General features: G+C 47.6%; 1 protein-coding gene across 1 annotated transcript; it reads left to right on the forward strand.

Annotated features, from left to right (window-relative positions):
• Nucleotides 1–1,345: 1,345 nt before the first annotated feature.
• On the forward strand, nt 1,346–3,364 carry LOC119169885 (uncharacterized). Its single transcript, XM_075884991.1, has 2 exons — nt 1,346–1,788; nt 2,491–3,364. Exons 1-2 carry the CDS (start codon nt 1,346–1,348, stop codon nt 3,362–3,364), a joined length of 1,317 nt encoding a protein of 438 aa, XP_075741106.1.
• Nucleotides 3,365–20,735: the final 17,371 nt, after the last annotated feature.

Below are 20,735 nucleotides of genomic sequence, written 5' to 3' on the forward strand. Positions count from 1 at the left end.
GTCAACACTTTGTGAGGTGGAATGAGACGCTTAAACGGGCTTCTCTTGAATTAACCAACATTGTTTCTAATCATTATGAATCATTCACGAGAGTTCTTGCTAATAAGAAAAACAGCTGCGTGCCGCCCATGTTCTTAGCACTGACGAAAACAGTGAGCTTCATTCGTATGAACAGAAAAAGTTTCATGAAATAACTGCATCAAGCAGAAGAAAATGGCTTGAGATAACATTCATAATACACTTCACTCCGAATTGCATAGAAACATTGAACGCTCTGAAATTGAAAAACCAGGCACACAACAAACCAATGTAGTGAATTTATTAAGTTAACAGTTAACCTCTGAAGAAACTAGGGTTTTGACACTAGGGCTGAACTTTTGTCCCAGAACTGCAGGCTACAATGAATTTCAGCTCATTGTCGATATTCACAACTTGGAAAAAAACATGCGTTTGCGCGAGTACTTCTTTGATCGCCAATCGACTGAACAAATCAGTTCCACGTTACTCACTGGTGAGCATTGGACTCCGCCTTTACAGCGGGATAAATGCCTCGACTTATACGTACGAGCCGTACAGCAAGACATACTTAAAGCGTACAAAAATCGTTCGCCTTTCCGTCATAACCTCAGCTCTAAAGAGACTCAGGCTATGGAGGCATTGGCAAGCCGCAGCAACAGTGTAATAAAGCCGGCTGATAATGGTGGTGAAGTTGTGGTAATGGATGCTAAAAGTTACATTGACGAAGCCCAGAGGCAACTTGACGATACGACATACTACAGATGCCTTAGCAATGACCCAACAGAACAATTCAGATGGACTGTCAATGACGTTGTGGCTGACCTTGTGAAAGAAAACAAAATCACTCAATCTGCGTTGCGTACGCTTATTCCCCTGTGCCCGGTGGCGGGTAGGTTTTACACCCTGCCTAAACTCCGTTTCATACATCATGTGCAACGCTGTCAAAGCTAGCGCTCTTGTTTGCGCTGTGTACTGCCGCGACCAAAAAGTAGTGCGTCGCTTGGGGTGTAGAATCAATAAATGCTTCTCGGGAAACTTCTAAGCATACATATTTGTCATTAGGTTAAAAAACAAACGCGTGTGTTGTCGGATCAACAATCCAAATGTGCGAGTTGGTAATTTATGTTTGTTGCTTTTGTATCCAGTTTTCGCCCTCCGCGCGACCCGCGCCGCCGTTTTTTTTACTTGTTGTGGAAGCTTCGAAAAAATGGCGTCCAGCTCTGCGTCCTCGACCACCTCTCCTGCGCGAATGTTTTCGAAGCTTCGCACATAAAAGCTGTCAAAGCATGCCAAGCAAGTAATTGCAAATGTGTACGCCCGTACCAGGATGCGTTTCCCGGAGAAATCTGTGCGGGAAGTGCTGAGTGTTGTGAGCGAGGACACTGGAATATCTCCCCGTACCGTGGCGAAATTGAAGGCGGAGCGTCTGCGTGGGCCTTTGGTGTCACCGAAAAAACGAGCTCGCGAGGTGAAGATTTCGAGCTCGCGAACCGTCAAACATGACAGCTTGACAATCCATGCCTTCCGTCTGAAAGTGCACAGCATGTACGCCAAGAGGGAGATCCCAACACTGGACAGTGTGATAAGGGCTGCCAACGAAGACGACGACTTGCCAAACTTCACGAAAACCACCTTGTGGAGGCTAATGAAGGACATCCGCTTCACCTTTGCTAAGAGAAAACGAAATCTTGCGCTAATCGAGCGCAGTGACATCATTGCCTGGCGTCGCAGGTACTTGCGGGCGATCAAGAAATTCCGAGGACAGGGCAGGTGGGAACCGTTCTTTTCATATTTCCTTGCGCAGCACATGTAGATTGCCTTGATATAACACTTGATGTTAGCATTGCAACTTTATAACGGTAATGAAGAGTATTACATCTGAATTACAACCTGGAAAACAGAAAACGGTTAAGCAAGGTGATTGCTTGCAGGTCGCATTTCACGACTTTTGTTTTGTTGGGTGGGGGTATTTGCCTCAATCGGTGAGAGTTATTCCCTAAATCTCCGCCGTTTGGTGCGGTAAGCGCTCATTCCCATGAAAGATGCGAGTTACTGGCAGCATTATTGGGAATTTTGGTGTATATTTTTGTTTCCATTCGTGCAAAATGATAGCGACGGCCAATGAATTCTTACCGAATACCGCATGTGTGACATGTGAACTTGCCATGAATCAGAACTGACAGCCAAATGCTACCTACGTGCCGAATTAAAGCTTGACTAAAGAAAGCACTAACGCACGCCCACCGTTTTTTTTTCCTCGATTGACGCTAAGCAGCTGTTTACGAAAGAGCAGTCAGCATATGAGTGGGTAACAAAGAAAATAGAATATGCATATGAATGCTTTTGTACTTTTTGCTCAAGTTGTCCTTTGCAGTATTTTCGACTATGGTCATGCCAAGACTCAAGCTGCTGCTGTGGGTATGTTTACTTGTGTGCGCTAACTCGTGCGCTCCTTTGTTTTGCTTTGTACAGGTGCATCATCTACTTAAATGAAACATGGGTCAACGCAGGGCACACGAAGGAGTACGTTTGGCAGGACACGACTGTGAAGTCATCGCAAGATGCCTTCCTCAAATGTCTGACGACGGGATTGGCTGCACCCTCGGGCAAAGGGGCCCGTTTGATCCTCGTACATGCTGGCAGCAGTGCAACTGGTTTTATCGAAGGATTTCCTGACTACTTCCGAGCAAAAAAGGGGGGCAAAGCTGACTACCACTCTGAGATGGATGGCAGATACTTTGAGGAGTGGTTCACCAACAAGCTTTTGCCAAACATTCCGCCTTTTAGCGTTATTGTCATGGACAATGCGCCATACCACAGCGTAGCTCTTGAGAAAGCACCTACCAAGTCGACGCGCAAAGCTTATATTCAGCTTTGGCTCACAAAGAAAGGTGTTCCGTGGTCAGAGGACATGGTGAGAGCTGAACTGCTGGAACTTTCCCAAAAGGTCAACACACCCAGTATTGTGTACCGCATCGACACTCTGGTGGCTACCCACGGCCATGAAGTGCTTTGTGTACCACCATACCACTGCGAGTTCAACCCAATCGAGCTTGTTTGGAGCCAGATAAAGGGGTACATCGTAGCACGGAATACGGGTTTCACTTTGGCTGAAGTAGAGAAGCTTCTGCCAGAAGCACTGGCATCTGTAAAACAGGAAAAGTGGCAAAACTGCTGCGCTCATGTAGAGCAAGTTGAAGCTGAAGCATGGGAACGGGACATGATTGTGGATAGTGAAATCGAACCACTTGTCTTCTGCATTTGTGATTCGTGCAACTCCTCCTCCGATGAGTCGGGTGCTCAGTTCAGTGATGACGAGTTGAGTGGCATTGAAGAACTTTGCTGACTTTCGAGGAATGTGCGGCCTGTCAGTGGTGGCTTTGTTCACGAGGGTCGACTGGTTGAGCTGGATTGTGGACACCTTTCTAGTGAACCTGCTCGTGCTGCTTCATGCTGAGCTCATTCCCCAAGAAGGCTGTGTTATTATGACAAAGCAAAGAGTGCTTCCTCATCGTGTGATTTTGTGTGTTGGGTTTAACGTCGCCAAGTGACTCGGGCTAGGAAGGACACTGCACTGTACTGCTCCCTAATAATTACCTTATTTATGTTTTGTTGTGAAGTGCAAACAATCGGAATGGTCACATGACCTCTGTAAAAACTTGGTATAAAAAGGAAAAAAAGAAGTCCGAACCCACCACGACATCGGCCAGAGGTGCTCTTCTGTAAATAAAGTTTGCGTTTTTTAAACCACAAAAGTCGTCATCCGGTTGGAATATTGGTCCATCACACGCAATGAGTATTGCTCCTGGATGTATGTATGTATGGAACAAATCTCCAACTTTTTGAACCAGTACAATATTTGGGCACTGAATTACCCTATACCATAAAGATTTTCTCAACCGAGAAACACAGGCCATATCCAGGTTTTTATAAAAAACGATTGACGCATAAATAAAAATTTAGAGTTTTTGCCGAATAACAGCCTAGCTGAAACTCTCTTTTGAACGATAAAAAAGGAACTCTTACTTGCGGGAAGGAGGATGGGTTAGAATTATACTGAAGAAATAAATCGCGCATAACAATTCACAATAATGTCGCATATATTAAGACAGTAAACGGGCGAATACCAAGTCTAGGAAATGTTTTATGCGTTTGTGTGCCAAAATCACTATTCCGAGCTACACAAATTTGCTTTCTTCCCTTTTCCCTGAATAACATATCATTTGTTACTCGCACGAAGTGTGTCGGGATACCGCACAGTGCAGTGGAAGGTCGATTCCGCACTGTTTTGCTAAAACTGAACAGGTTTCTCTGCCGGCGGCCCGCTATAATCAATAACCTGCTGAGTGTTTAAAGAGCAGCACAGAAAAGTGGATCATCGGGGCAATGACGAAAACAAAAGTTGAAGGTGAGCACCTGTCGTCAACCCAGCCTCATTGGAGCTGCTGTGCTACCTAATCAATGAATTAACGTCATCTTACACGCAGTACTCGCTCACATCAACGAGGTAAACCGACAATGCGGTATAATCGTGACAAAATCGCCATGCTGGTCAAACCTCGGTGCCAGCTCAGCAGGTTCCGGCCCTCACAAGGGAACACGGTATGCTACAAATGAATAGATACGTGCAGTTCACGTCCGCGTGCAAGTAAGTTGAAGTTACTGAAAAAAAAACAAGATTTCGAATTGAACTCGCAAAAATTATAAAAAAATGGCACCACGTGGATTCGAACCCATGCACTTCAAAACTACGGTGAACTCTCCGGAGCGACACGTCAGACCATTCGGCTACGAAACCGCGCGGAGCAACACCTCGTGTTTTCCTTACGAACTAATTGCCTAGCCTTCACAGCGTTGCATCTGATGTATGAAACGGAGTTTAAGATTCATAAAGAAAACAATCCAGGTAGACCAATCGTGCCTGGAATAGGCACAGTTACTGAGAACATCTCACGCTATGTTGATAGCATTATCTGTTCCATTCTTGTCACATTTCCTTCATATATCAAAGACACGAACGACTTTCTAGACGATATCAATGATTTACATATTCCTGTTGGCTCTTTTTTGGTAATTCTGGAAGTTTGCTCTGTGTACACTAATATTCTGCACTCTGATGGTATCAGGGCTGTTGTGCGCGCGTAAAACGAGCCTGATCTCGATAAAGCAATCGATTCATGCACACTGGCCACGCTTCTTAAGTTAATTTCGAATTAAACAATTTTGAGTTCAATGGTCAACATTACGTGCAGGTTAGTGGCACTTCCATGGGCACTTGGATTGGCCTCAATTACGCAAATATCTTTATTGGCCTCCTAGAAATTGAGTGTCTTTCATTCCGTGACTTGAAGCCTTTCTACTACGAACGTTTTATTGATGATATCTTTTTATTATGACACCATGGCGAATCCGATCTTCTTTCTTTCATCGAGGATTTCAATATTGTCCATCCAAATATCTCGTTTTCGCATTCATACTCAGCTATCAGTGTCAATTTCTTTGATGTCACGGTAACATTGCATCATGAAAAACTGACGATGAAGCTGTACAGAAAACCGACTGACAAACATAATTACCTTCATTTTCAAAGTGACCACACTAAATACTGCAAAACCAGAATTCCATACAGTCAGGCCATTCGTTTTAAACGTATCTGCTCCGACAACGATGAGTTTGTTCGCAATTGTGAGTACCTTCGAGGTGCACTAACCAGACAATGATAACCCTCACGAATCATTGACGACGCCCTCAAGAAGGCGGAAAACATCGACCACGAGGATTTGCTCACGGGTAACAAGCCATGAACAAGCTCGTCACGTAACAGTGTAAATCTAATTTTAACGCGCTCAGCATCAGCTCCGAATGTAACCAACATTCTGAAGAAATACCACATCTTGATTCAAAGTGACCGCCTAAAAGACATCTTTGCGGAACCACCCAAGGGGGTTTATCGCCGATCGCGAAACCTGCGTGACAACTTAACTTCGTCCAAAATAAACAACCGACCGAACTATGTTGGCTGTCACCCTTGCAATAAGCCCCGTTGTAAGGTATCCCCTCACTTCACAGCTTCACACTCTGTAACTAGCAGCGCTTCAAGCTTTACCATGAGAATCAACAGAGACTTCACTCGCGACAGCGCCAATGTTTTGTACATGCTTGAGTGCTCCACATGCCACCAGCAATACATTGGTCACACCGAAACTTCATTCAGATTACGCTTTAAAAACCATAGAGCACACGCTTCTAACCTACCTCCTCTTCCACTATTAAAACATGTCCAGATGCTAGGACATCCCTTTGGAAACACCAAGGCTACCATACTACAGTCTGGATTTAAAACTCATCATGACCGAGAAGTTCGCGAATCATACTTCATCAATAAATTCAACAATCTTCACGCTGGCATAAATGAAAGCATCGGACGTGTCACCTTTGAAACGGACGTGAAAGCATCGGACGTGTCACCAGACCAATTGAACTTCACACAATATATATATATATATATATATATATGTTTGTGTGTGTGTGTGTGACGTATGACGCGATGGTTGGTAGAGGCCGAGAAGGAAGAAGTACAGAATGGAATAAAGATGGCGTATGAGCCAGCCCACGTCTCTCATTCATCCCAGCGTCGCACGAATCGACAAGATGACGACTCCCCAGCCACTTCATCCGTGTCTGATCATCGACGCAGTCCTTTACAAGACGCCCTGACCATACTTAAACTACGGAATCATCGTCTGGCCGCACACAGAAACCAGCACCATGACGGAACCATCGGCTGACCTTGACATCCCCAAGTACACCAGATCAGCGGAAGACGGACACGTACAGGACTGGTTCAACCTGTTCGAGCTCCACGCCACTGCTGCATCCTAGCCGGAATAGGAGATTATCACCAACTTGACTGACTACACCTCCGGTGAGGCATTTAGGTTTTACCTCAACAACATCTTTGAAAATGACGAGTCATGGCAAAAGGTCAAAGAAGAGATCATCACTCGTTTTAACGACTATGACCAGGACTTACTTATTGCTGACCATCTGGGGGAAACCGCACGTTATTGTCAATTTTCTAAGCAGTCCTCATGCATTCGAAAGCCCAACGTGAATAGACAACTGCCACAAGACGAAGTGGCACATGAGTTTACTTTCAGAAGACCATGCGTGTTTTGGGAAAAACCTAACCATTAAGCGCGCCTGCTTTCTGCACGAAAGCCGGCATTTCGAAAGTCCTCGCTCCAACATATGACGCGAGACGTTTGCTCACCGACCTGATGCTCTTAATACTTCGTCTCGCATACGCGGTCGACAACGCGGTTTTCCATCACGCGGCTCTTCAAGAGCTCCTATCGCTCAACATTTGCATCATAAGGACGCCGCGACCACGGTAGACGACCTGACGCTTCACGAAAACACCCTGTCAAGACATGCTCTTTCCAGACAGATTCATTCATCACCGTGCCGTGCATACACACTAGACAGTCGAAACAAAGCAGAAAACTCAGACAAATCGAACGTCACATGCTGCCAAGCGCAAGAGCCCTTCGTAGTGAAAAATGCAGAAGAAGCCTCCAAAAACCTTTTGTCGATTCTAGTGCACCACCTTTATTTTCTTTTGAGAATCACGACAACCCAACGACTACCAACTATTTATTGGTCAAACCAACTATCAAAGAAAAACAGGCTCGCGTAACTAAAAGAGTACCACCTCGTCGGGTACCGCAACATCACCAGTACCATCAAGAACTCAAAGAACTCCAGAAACTACAGCAGTTGCATCAAGCACTACGACGAACTAAAATAAGATCACAAGCAGATTTGCGGCTTAAGGATGGTCGTCAGGAACGACACCAACTAAAGGAAAGACCAAGTCAACATCTCAGCCATATTCGTAGAAGGAAACGTCAAGGAAGTCTTCTGTACCAGATATTAGGGCATCATGTGCAATCCTACCGATAGAGATACTACCACAGAAAACCACGAAACAGACTGAACGCTGCCATTTGCAAAATGCAGGAACACAGACATCGTATCATCAACTTCGGTTCTCGCAAACGCAAGCTGGAAGCAATGCTTCTGTTTCAGCCACGACACAGAATACAGCGTCCACGACGGAAAATTCGCCGCCTACTACGTCCGACCTTTAGAGGCTACAAGGACGTCCAACCTCGTTTGTTCTTTGCAGCTGCTGAAGCCGTGTCGTGGTCAGTGTAGTTGTGCAGGACGCGGTTAACTTCCCCAGAATGCCGCAGTCAGCCTCGCCCGCCAGAACTCCTGCGTTAACTGGACTGCTGCACTCTCTCCTGAAGTTTTTGAAATTTTACGGAACTTCTCTGGAGCATAGAACCGGTTGGGAATTTTGACATTTGTGACTTTTCCACTTCTCCTTGTTTACATTTTCTTGTTCGTAATTCATGCCTTCTTTCGGGGGGAGGAGGAATCGTGTTAGCTATGAAGCGATGATTGGTAGAGGCCGAGAAGGAAGTACAGAATTGAATATACATGAGGTATGAGCCAGCCCACGTCTCCCATTCATCGTACGGATATATATATATATATATATATATATATATATATATATATATACATTGCCACCATTGATGAACGAGCCGCTGTGGCTCATACCCGTTTCGGGCTACGAAGAAGAAAACATTTTCGTTGCTCTGGTTCGGGTGAACTCCTGGCTGCAGGTCTTGTTTTTGCTCGCGACATTACAGGTGGAGACGCGGGGTACGTGTACTTCGGCTGTGTCGGCCATCGTGGAGACAGCTACATCTCCCAGAGCAAGAAGCAGCCGCCGCCTGCGTGGGTTACCCCCTGAATTTGGTCCCTTGACATCGACACCCAGAAAGATGGCAACTCCGATGACAAGCCAGGCGGTCCAAACCAGCGATGCCCATCCTTCTCTTCTCGCCCATGTTTTTCATGCGCCACAGACACCAAAACCGTTCCAAGGAGATATCTTCGAGGATGTTGATGACTGGCTCGACCACTTTGATCGGGTTGCCAGTATCAACGAATGGGACGATGTTCGCAAGCTGCGCTGAGTTCACTTCTACTTGGAGGATTCTGCGAAGACGTGGTACGAGAACCACGAGGGCTCCTTTGCAACATGGCAAGAGTTTAGCCGTCAGCCCCGTGACGCCTTTCGGAACACCGAGAGGAAGGAGAGGGCTGAATAAGCCATATCCTGCAGAAACCAGCGGCCGAACGAACGAGTATCCACGTTTGTCGAGGACATGCTTCGGCTCTTCAAGCGCGCGGACCCTGCCATGCCCGAGAAAAAGAAGGTGCGGCATTTGATGCGCGGAGTAAAAGAACAGCTTTTCGCTGGGCTCGTGCGCAATCCACCAACGATAGTCGCCCAGTTCATCAGTGAGGCGACCACTATGGAACGCACGCTGCAGCAGCTGTCATCACAATACGAACGCCAGATCCCGGCCACCGCATGCTCTGTCGGCTCTGACAGGGAGAGACAGGCCCTCGCAGACTTCATTCGAAGTATTGTTCGGGACGAACTGAGACAGCTTCAGGCAGTGGGATCCCATCAACCTGTGTCTGCCCTCGCGTATGTAATTAGACAAGAAGTCCGGCAGGCCGTCACACCCCTGACTCCAGTCATACCACCGATTCCCGAGGCGCCGGTCCTGACATACGCAGCGGCATTGCGATCCCCTGCGCCACCGGCTGCAGATCCTGCTATGTGGCCGAGGTACCAGGCTATGCAGTCATTCCACGCCACTGCTTCAAGCCCGCCTCACGGCTCAAGGTTCCCGAGCACACCCACCTATCTGCAGTCTACCTCAAGACAAAGTGGTAGCAAGGCAAGCACGTGGCGCACCTCGGATAACCGTTCGCTCTGCTATCACTGCGGCGAAGCGGGTCACGTATACAGGAACTGTCAATACCGGCAACTGGGTCTCCGCGGCTTCCATCCTGATGCTCGATGCCCGCGCTACGGTGAGCGCCCCCGCGAAATCGAAGCCTATCGCACGGGCCAGCGAACACCTTCGACTGTTCAGCACCACCAGTCGAGATCACCGTCGCCTCGCCGGTCTACGTCACCCAGTTTGCCCTCATCGTGTTCCGCTCCTTTCAGGAGCTGGTCACCAAGTCCCCGCAGGGAAAACTAGGAATGGCGACTTCTGCGGGTGAAGTCGCGGCCCGGCGAACTGTAAAAGACCCTCATTCGACGCAACGACCAGACGAGGACCATTCCGGTTTTGCAGTGTTCTCTGACAGCAAAAAGATCGTTCCTGCCGAAATCGCTGTCTTCGTCGACAATCATGCTGTCAACGCCCTCGTTGACACCGGCGCCGACTATTCCGTAATGAGCGCCGCACTGGCATCTGAACTGAGGAAGGTTACCACACCATGGCAAGGACCCCAGTTGCGCACGGCAGGGGGCCATCTGGTGATGCCTACCGATATGTGGACGGCACGCATTCGTATACGTACGTCGACATTTGCGGGCTCTTTCCTCGTATTGTGCATGTGCTCTCGGCCAGTCATTCTAGAAATGGACTTCCTTCGTGAATACGGCGCCGTCATCGACCTCCGTGAATTACTTGTGTCGTTCGAGGATCCTTTTTGCGCTGCAACTGACAGTACACAATTCCGGAAAAGAGCGCTTCGTGTTACCGACGATTCTCTGACTCTCCCACCTCGAAGCAGCCTCTTTGTCGAAGTAGAATTGGGACAGGACATGTTTGACGTGGTAATTGCAGAGGCCAATTTGTCTCTCCTTATTTCACGACAAATCTGTGTTGCCCAAGGAATCATTCAGCCTAGCAACAGGCATGCTCACCTGCTGGTCACGAACTTCAGCGACGAATATCGCCACCTAACGAGACACACTGCCATTGCATATTGTGAAGAACATGCCGATGCCGATGGTTCACCCACGTTAGCTTTATTTTCCTCGAATGGCCACCCTGACGAGGCCTTTGCGAGCACTCTCGACGTAAACGAGAGACTACCTTCATCTCAACGAGAAAGCCTTTTGCGTTTACTCCGCTCATTTCAAGACTGATTTGCCAGTACGTCAAAAGTTAAACAGACATCACTTGCTCAGCACCGTATCATCACGGAACCCACTGAGAGACCCATACGACAACACGCCTATTGGGTGTCGCAAAAAGAGCAAGACGCTATACGTGACCAAGTCCAGCCGGTGCTTCAGGACGACGTCATCCAGCCACCAACCAGTCTCTGGGCTTCGCCAGTTGTGCTAGTAAAGAAGAAGGACGGTACGTTGCGTTTTTGCGTTGATTACCGTAAACTGAACAAGGTCACCAAAAAGGACGTTTATCCTCTACCCCGGATAGATGACTCGTTGGACCGTATACGGAACGCTAAATATTTTTCTTTCATGGATTTACGTAGCGGCTACTGGCAAATCGCAGTGGCTGAGCGCGACCGCGAAAAGATGGCGTTTATTACTCTCGACGGCCTGTACGAGTTTAAAGTGTTGCCTTTCGGTCTATGCTCAGCGCCAGCTACTTTCCAAAGAATGATTTATACGGTTCTCACAGGGCTCAAATGGCATTCGTGTCTTGTTTACCTTGACGACGTCGTGGTCTTTGCAGACACGTTTGGAAAACACGTCCAACGCCTTCATGCAGTACTTCAGGCAATCAGAACAGCGGGTCTTTCTCTCAAACACGAGAAATGTCATTTCGGATATGAAGAACTGAAGTTCCTTGGTCACTTTGTGAGCCATGCCGGCATCCGCCCAGATCCGGAGAAAACCCGTGCTGTTGCCGCCTTTCCCGTGCCCACAAATAAGCGCGACCTACGCCGATTTCTGTGGCTCTGTGCGTATTACAGGCGCTTTGTCAAACATTTTTCGAACATTGCTGAACCCCTCAACAAGCTTACAAAAGACGATGTCTCATTTGTTTGGGGTCCCGATCAGTGTCATGCGTTCGACACCCTCCAAAACCTCCTCCAGGCTCCGCCTGTACTGGGTCATTTTGACGAAAGCGCTGACACGGAATTACACACTGACGCCAGCAACGTTGGAATAGGAGCGGTATTAGTTCAGTGGCATAATAGCGTAGAGCGCGCGTGATCGCTTATGCGAGCAGAAGGTTATCCCCCCAGCGGAGAAAAACTATTCTGCAACCGAGAAGGAATGCCTCGCTGTTGTCTGGGCCATAACAAAGTTCCGCCCATACTTGTATGGCCGCCCATTCAGGCTAGGTAGCGACCACCATTCCCTTTGTTGGCTCGCAAATCTCAAAGATCCCTGAGGTCGTCTAGCACGATGGAGCCTTCGGCTACAAGATTTCGATGTCACCATCGTCCACAAATCTGGGCGGAAACACACCGACGCCGACTGTCTCTCACGTGCACTGGTCGAAAATGCCAACACCGACCTTGAAGACGATGACACTTTTCTTTCTGCCGTATCAGCAACCCGCTTGGCTGAGCAACAGCGCCATGACTCGGAGCTGATTCCGCTCATTGACTACCTGGAAGGACGCAATTCCCACCCTCCTCGAAGCTTTGCACGCTCGCTATCCTCCTTTTGTTTCCGCGATAAAGTGCTTTACAAAAAGAACTTTCATCCTACACAAGCTATGTATCTGCTTTTTGCACCAACTACGCTTCGTGGTGACATTTTCCGTGCGTGTCATGATGAGCCATCGTCCGGACACCTCGGCTATACGGGCACGCTGCAACGGATTCAACGCTCCTACTACTGGCCACGCCTCGCAAAGACTGTAAAGCATTACGTTCGCACATGTCGCGACTGTCAGCGACGTAAGGTTCCACCTTTACGACCAGCGGGACTACTGCAACCAATAGGCCCACCAAAGGCGCCCTTTCATCAGATTGGCATGGATTTGCTAGGGTCATTCCCCACGTCTTCGTCTGGAATTCGGTGGATTGTGGTCGCTACCGACTACTTAACACGCTACTGTGAAACGAAGGCGCTTCCAAAAGCAACCGCAGCAGATGTCGCCCATTTTTTTGTGAACAGCATCGTCTTACATCACGGTGCTCCAGCTGTCGTCATAACTTATCGTGGGACAGCTTTCACTGCAGAGATGCTGCAGGAAGTCTTGCGATTAAGTGGCATGGAACACCGTAAAACAACGGCTTACCACCCGCAAGCAAACGGGCTGACTGAACGACTCAATAAGACAATTGAAGACATGCTGTCAATGTATGTGGACATCAATCACAAGAACTGGGACGCCATACTTCCCTACGTAACTTTTGCGTATAATACTTCTGTTCAAGAAAGTACCGGTTTCACACCTTTTCGCTTAGTCCACGGTCGCGAGGGCACGACGATGCTCGACGCCATGCTCCTGCCCGACAACTTAGGAATATACCGCACCGATGCCGCCAAATTTACGCAGTGTGCAGAAGAGGCCCGTCAAATTGCTCGTCACCGTATTCAACATCACCAAACCACAGACGCACGCCGCTACAATCTTCCTCACCGTGAAGTTATTTTCAAGCCCGGTTATGAAGTCTGGGTGTGGACCCCTATCCGACAACGTGGCCGTTCAGAAAAGCTTCTTCGCCGCTACTTCGGCCCTTACAAGGTCTTACGACGTCTCAGCGACGTCACATACGAGGTTCTCCCAGAAGGCACTTCGAGACGTTCCTGTTTCACCCCGCGAACTGAAGTCCTTCACGTTTCACGGCTGAAACCATACTTTTCGCACTGTGAACCGCCAGTGAGTGACTGACTTTATCCGTCTCTCCCTACATTCTTTCCTAATTTTCCTATTTCTCATTTAACTCTTGGCTCCACAACCATGTTATTCTGCCTTACGCCATTCATTTTGCTTGCATGGTAATTTTCATCTCATTTTCTTTTTTTTGCCTTCATGTACAGCATCGAGACGATGCTTCTTGGGAGAGGGGGTAATGCCACCATTGATGAACGAGCCGCTGTGGCTCATACCCGTTTTGGGCTACGAAGAAGAAAACATTTTGTTGCTCTGGTTCGGGTGATCTCCTGGCTGGAGGTCTTGTTTTTCTCGCGACAATATATATATATATATGTAGGCAGGCATGGTGGTTGAGTGGCCGTAGCGTTGCATATAGTCCAGTAGATCCTCCGTGAGCGGCCACAACGTGGTTTATTTCGACGTTTCGGCCTAGAGTCTGGCCTTCATCAGGATTAAAGGTACAGTTTGTTGGTGCTCAGCTTTATACAATCTCAAATCAGAGGGCAAGGAAAGAGGAAAAAAGACAAGAAAAAAACAGAAAAGAAAAAAAGGAAAAGAAAAAAAAACGAAGAAAAAAGATAAAAAAGAAGAGAAAAATAATATACGGTGGACTCCCCTCAGGCAACCCCTTCCACTCTTCCTTCCACTTCCCCCTTCATCTCTCTCCCCCTTCTCCCCTTCACCTTTCTGATGTCAGTGGTCTGTGTATGCTTCCTTTCACTAACGCATTCCTCCCGACCAGACGGCGCCTCCTGGCACTGGCAGTTCGGTGTGCGGCAAAAAAGAGCTCTTTTAGGAAGTTCTAAGCCTTTAACTACTCGGAGTCCCGTCAACATTTCGTCGTAGAAAGAGGGGTGCCGCGTATTGTGGCATAGGCTGGTAAGTGGGCATTTTAGGAAGTTCTAAGCCTTTAACTACTCGGCACCCCATCAACATTTCGTCGTAAAAAGAGGGGTACCCCGTATTGCGGCAGAGGCTGGTAATATTGTGCCATGCATGACATGCCCATTAGCAACCCTGTACAAAGCCGAGAGGCCTCCACTACACGCGTAATCTCGAAATGTTGACGGGGTGCTGAGTAGTTAAAGGCTTAGAACTTCCTAAAATGCCCGCTTACCTGCCTCTGCCACAATACGCGGCACCCCTCTTTCTACGATGAAATGTTGACGGGACTCCGAGTAGTTAAAGGCTTAGAACTTCCTAAAAAAGCTCTTTTTCGCCCCACACCAAACCGCCAGTGCCAGGAGGCGCCGTCTGGTCGGGAGGAATGCGTTAGTGAAAGGAAGCATACACAATCAAGGTGGACGATTGGGCGAGTTGGTGATTCATGATCGACGTATGTAACTGCGCGGTAGTAAACACGGACGACAAGAAGATACAAGGACAAGCGCAGACTATCAACTGAAGGTTTATTTTTCACAAACCACATATATATGACTGAAACAGAAACAGAAAACACGAAAATCAACAAAAACTGATGACTTAGCACTTAACAATCGACAAAACGTGAACGTTTGACAAAAGCAGATTCAAGGACCATGTGCGCCACTTGCCAGATACCGTAGCTCTTTATCTAAAAGAGCTAACGACGGTTTGCTGACGCAGTGTTCTGGTTCCCGTGCCATTTTTTCCGCTTCGACGATCATACGGGTATGATCGTCTTTGTGCCTGAACATTACGACCGTGCTTTCGAACTGCGCAAGGCAGCCACACCTACTGATGTGCTGAGCTAAAAAACCCTCATTGCCAGTGCGCACATTGCGTGCGTGCTCGCGCAGGCGCTCATTTAGGCATCTCCCAGTCTGCCCGATGTAACACGCACCACAAGATAGCGGAATTCTATATACTACATTCATGTCACATCTGACAAACTGGGTTTTATGCCTGACAGTGCAAGCTTGTTTGGGCCTATTGTTTACACATGTCATTTTGGCTAGCTGAGAGAGCTTGTAAGGTGCCGAAAAAACGACCTTTACGCCCATGCGCTGACCGAGCTTTTTTATCTTGTGAGATAGCTGGTGCTTGTAAGGGATTACCGCGACTTTGTCACGTTTGCTTTTGTCTCTGTCATTAGTGCTCTCTCTGCTTCTGGGCTTTTTCTTCTTTTTTATTGTTTCTGCCACAGAAATGAGAAGCGAATCCGGGTAGCCAGCTTCTTTCAGACGCTCAACTTGATTTTGGAAGCTTGTTTCCATCATATGGAAACATGATCTGTCCAGGGCATTAGTGAAGCAGGTGTTCACTATGCCTCTCTTAACCAATTTGCTATGCGCTGATTTAAAAGGCAAAAGCGGTTTCATAGCGCGAGGCTCATACATCCAGCATGCGTGATTCACGCTGAACAAAAGTCTCATGTCTAGGAAGCGAATCGAGTTGTTCACTGGGAGTTCATGGGTCAGTACGAGTGGACTCAAGCAGTCACTAAAAACTTCAATTACATCAGATGACAACCCCATTACTCTAGCAGATTCACACTTAAAAACCACCAGGTAGTCGTCGACGAACCTAAATAAACCTTCAGTTGATAGTCTGCGCTTGTCCTTGTATCTTCTTGTCGTCCGTGTTTACTACCGCGCAGTTACATACGTCAAGCATACACAGACCGCTGACATCAGAAAGATGAAGGGGAGAAGAGGGAGAGAGATGAAGGGGAAGTGGAAGGAATAGTGGAAGGGGGGCGCCCGAGGGGAGTCCACCGTATATTATTTTTCTCTTCTGTTTTTCTTCTTTTTCTCTTCTTTTCTTCTTTCCTCTTTTTTTCTTTTCTGTCTTTTTTCCTCTTTCCTTGCCCTCTGATTTGAGATTGTATAAAGCTGAGCACCAACAAACTGTATGTTTAATCCTGATGAAGGCCAGACTCTTGGCCGAAACGTCTTAATAAACCACCTTGTGACCACTCACTGAGGATCTACTGGACTATCTATATATATATATATATATATATATATATATATATATATATATATATATATATATATATATAGTAGTTATAGACTTTTATTCCGCCTCACTAGTGAAAAAAATTGTTTGCCCTCCCCATACGCATTATGCAAGAGTTGGTACGCCACTGGCTTGTACCATGGTAACTGCTTCTTGCAGTCTTTCTTCGATGTTTTCGTTTTTGCCCCGTACTCCAGATTGTAATGTCATTGGCGTAGAAGGCATGACCGATGCCAGAGATTTGTGAAAGTTGCCGCGAAAGTGCGCGCATGGATAAATTGAATAGGAGTGGAGAGAACAGCCCCTTGGGGTGTGCCTCTCGACCTTAGGTTGAATTGCTGTGAGCACAATCAGCCTAGCTGCAAGGTAGCTTTCCCGTCGCGAAGAAATGAGCTAACATATTTATAAAAGTGTGCTCCTAGTCCGGCCACCTTAATAGAGGCAAGAATGTGTAAGTGCTTTACTCGGTCAAACGCTTTCTCAAGATCGAGTGCTAAGATTGCTCTCGTGTCTCTAGTGTATTTGTACAGAAGCGCCTGTTATAGCTGTTATATCATCATCATGACGTCTTGCGTGGATATAGACAAACGGAAGCCGATTTGGTTGATTGGTCGTCTTTGTCCCTCCTCTATGAATTTGTTGACTCGTTTAAGGATGACATGCTCAGTCACTTCACCCACACAGGACGTGAGCGAAATGGGGCGAAGTGGGCTTATGGCTAAAGGTTTGCCCGGCTTGGGCATTGGGATGACAGACACCTCCTGCTACTCAGGGGGCACTTGGCCTGTTTCCCAGATTTTGTTAATGTGTTTCGTGAGGATTTTGAGGTCTGCTTCTTCAAAAGTTTTAAAAAGATGGTCTGTATGATGTCGGGGCCCGGGGCCGAACAACAATTGAGGTCAATTTGGACTGCCCTTCGGCGCTCGAGTAGGGGCCCTCGAGATGATCTTCCTACATTGCTACCAGGGCGGGTGGGTAGTCGGCGGTTGGGCTAGGGTCAATGCCCAAGTAACGTGCTGCTAGCTCATCAATGGTCTGAGTATCTGTCATACCTGAGGATTTGAGTTTTTGTATCTGTGTCCCTAAAGCGAGTTGTTAGAGGCTTTGGAGGGCTTGTCATCTAGTAGGTATTTAACAAGTTCCATTTGGCCCCATTTCTCATTTCACCATCTACGGAGTTGCACACTTCGTCCCACTGCTGACACTCAAGGATGCGGCAGTAGTACTTCATTTGCTGGTTGAGATCAGCTAACGTTTTGTGAAATTTTCGGTTAAGCTTTTGTGCGCGCTTCTCGTGTGAAGTGCATCTTTAGTCTCGAGAAGGTGAGCGAATCGGCTGTCCATACAGTCAACCTCTCGATATGTCGAAACGTCCTTAGTGGACTTGGCAACGTACTGTTTAGAAGAGTAAGAAGTTCTGCTAGCATGTCATAATGGGTATCGTCTTGTTTCCTGAGTTCCCGAAAGCGGTCCCAGTCCGTAATGCGAAAGTTCTTGATTTTCTTCATGGACGTGTTAATTACTGTTTGAATAATGTATTGATCACTGCCGAGGTTCTCACGCAGGTTCGTCCACGTGCATTGACCTTCATTTCAAGCCATCGTTATATCAGCCGCGGTGTCACCAGTAACCGAGTTTCCTATTCGGGTGGGAAAGTTAGGGTCTGTTAAGAGTGTGAGTCTGTGTGTTTTCTTTTAGGAAACCAATGCCGTTCCTTTTCGAGAGGGGCATCTGTACCCGAAGTCTTGAAGCTGACCGTTCGAGTCCGCTGAAATAATGAGGGTACGATCCCTTGCCATTTTGCTCACTCTTTGAAAGAGAACTTGGAAAGTGTTTAGAGTGCTCTTGAGTGTGTGTAGACGTCAAGGATAAAGATCGAATGCTTTAGTTCGGAGTTATAGAGATGAGTTCAATGAAAATGAATTGGTCTATGAGGTCTGGGCGTACGTCGTGACGAACGTATGCGCAATTTTTCAAGATGAGTGTGGCTATACCTCGAGCGCCCACGCGATGTTCCGCCTCGGTGCGGTAGGCACGCGGAGCAGGTTTGGCGGTAAGCGTCTCTTGGAGTAAAATTACGGCCGACTGGTCAGCCCTGGATTTAATGAACTTTAAATGTGAAGTATTTCTTAGTGAACTACGGCGAATTTGAGCGTATCTATCTATCTATTTAGCCGCTTACGTTTGGGTGCTCTCGGGGTCACCCCCTTAACTTGGCGTGAACCAAAATTAGCTTGAGATGGTAAGATAGTTTGACAAATATGACGCTTTTGTCAATGCATGAATATTGTCACAATCGCGTTGCGTACGTCGTCAAACACTTCCCGCTAGACAGTGGCACATACTCAGGGACGGGTATGTGCCGCTGGCATGCGGGCATGTGCCACGGGGGCTTGACACGTATACATAGAGCATCTACCTAGGAACGACCAGAACACACATGGACAGTTTTAACGCGCGAGTTTAAGATATACCCGATAGCGGTAGCGTCGACCCGACGAATGCAAAGAATGAATTTCAGGATCTCAGCTGAAATAAAGCCCAAGCATCCTGCGTGGCAACAAAAAAAAATTGACCACAAAGTTACTCGAGTTCTCGGAACTACTTTTCAAATAGCCGTAAATCTTCGTAAAACGTCGATAGTGGTTACAGTGCTGCCTACCCACTTTTATAAACATTACATATACTCTGATAGAGCCATCACGTTGCGTTAACGTTATTAGGATTAGTTGCCATGAGCTAAAGTTGATTTATGTAGCACTGTCCAGTGCCAGTATCCTCGCGCTCGGGAGCATTAGCACTAAATATCAGCTTCTGGTGTTGCTAATACGCATTGCGCAAATGCGAACATCTTGACATACAAACATCTGCAACTCTTCAACATATGCCTGTGCGTGCAAGAATTGTACGTATAGTTGGCGTGATCTTATGACGTGTCGCTCAACAAAAATTTCAACACGGTCACCTTCCCTCCACATGCCTTGCATAACTTCCGAAGTACATAGGTTCTGCCGACTTTTTTTGGAAGGGCTGCTTCCCGCTTTGGGAAGCTGATGCAGTTTTATTGCGAAATCACGAGATCGGTTGTGGGAGCCATTATTGCAGCATAAGAGAAGGCACGAATTGTGGCACTGAGATCTGCCGTCTTTCTTCTAGCAATTGTAGACGAGCGCTATGCTCGGTTCGCTGTAATTTATTGGGGGTGATTTCTGCGATTATAGCAGCAAGAAATCTCTCAAGTATTTCGGTGAAGTTCGCTTTAGCTAGCTGTTCATCCTCTATGTTTTCAGCTGCCTTTGCGTTTCGTGGCGTGACTCATGGTTGCTGCATTAGGAGGAGCTGAAGCTGCAGCTGACGCGTTGGGTGCGTCGGGTGCCGGTCCACCGACTACGTGTTCGTTCTGCTGTTGCAGCCTTCGTGCGTCGGGTGCTGGTTGGGTAACTGCACGTTCCCTCTGCTTCTGCGTTTCGTAAAAGCGTCTTAATCTCGGCTAGCTCTTTGCGCAGGAACGCGTTCTCGCAATCGAGTGTCTGTATTTTATCAGTTACATGCTGTGACAGTTGTCTCGCCTGCTCAGGGCTGCGGGTCTCACCTTTCTTGGCGACTTGGTCGGCCCAGTTGGTTTGCATCGGTCTTTTCGAAGTGGGTGGTTGGGTCTGAGCTGGCTGCTTGGGCGTCGGCGTCGTCTGCTGCTGTTTGGTGGTCACTGGGTTCCCTTGTGTGGGTTGACTGGTGTTGCGTCTGCGGCGTAGACGGCGGCAGCGTCGGGCGACGTAGGGCACGTGAGAGCGGTTCGGGCATGTGCGAGCGCTTATAACGTGGGCTTGCCCGCACAGTGCTCATTTGGTTGAGCACACTCATGTTCACTACCCGTGAGTGGAACACCACAATGCTCACAAACTTTCGTGCTCGGAGTCGGGCACACGTCCTGGCGGTGGCCGACGCAGCCGCAGATGCGGCAAGTGTGTATTTGTCTCTTGTATAGCGTGCAACGTAGCAGTAGCATACCATCGCGCACGTAGTTCGGTACTTTCAGTCCGTTCAATAGGAGAATCACAGTTGACGTATTCTTGATGT

The sequence above is a fragment of the Rhipicephalus microplus genome, chromosome 2 (assembly GCF_043290135.1).
Source record: "Rhipicephalus microplus isolate Deutch F79 chromosome 2, USDA_Rmic, whole genome shotgun sequence".
Lineage (NCBI taxonomy): Eukaryota > Metazoa > Arthropoda > Arachnida > Ixodida > Ixodidae > Rhipicephalus > Rhipicephalus microplus.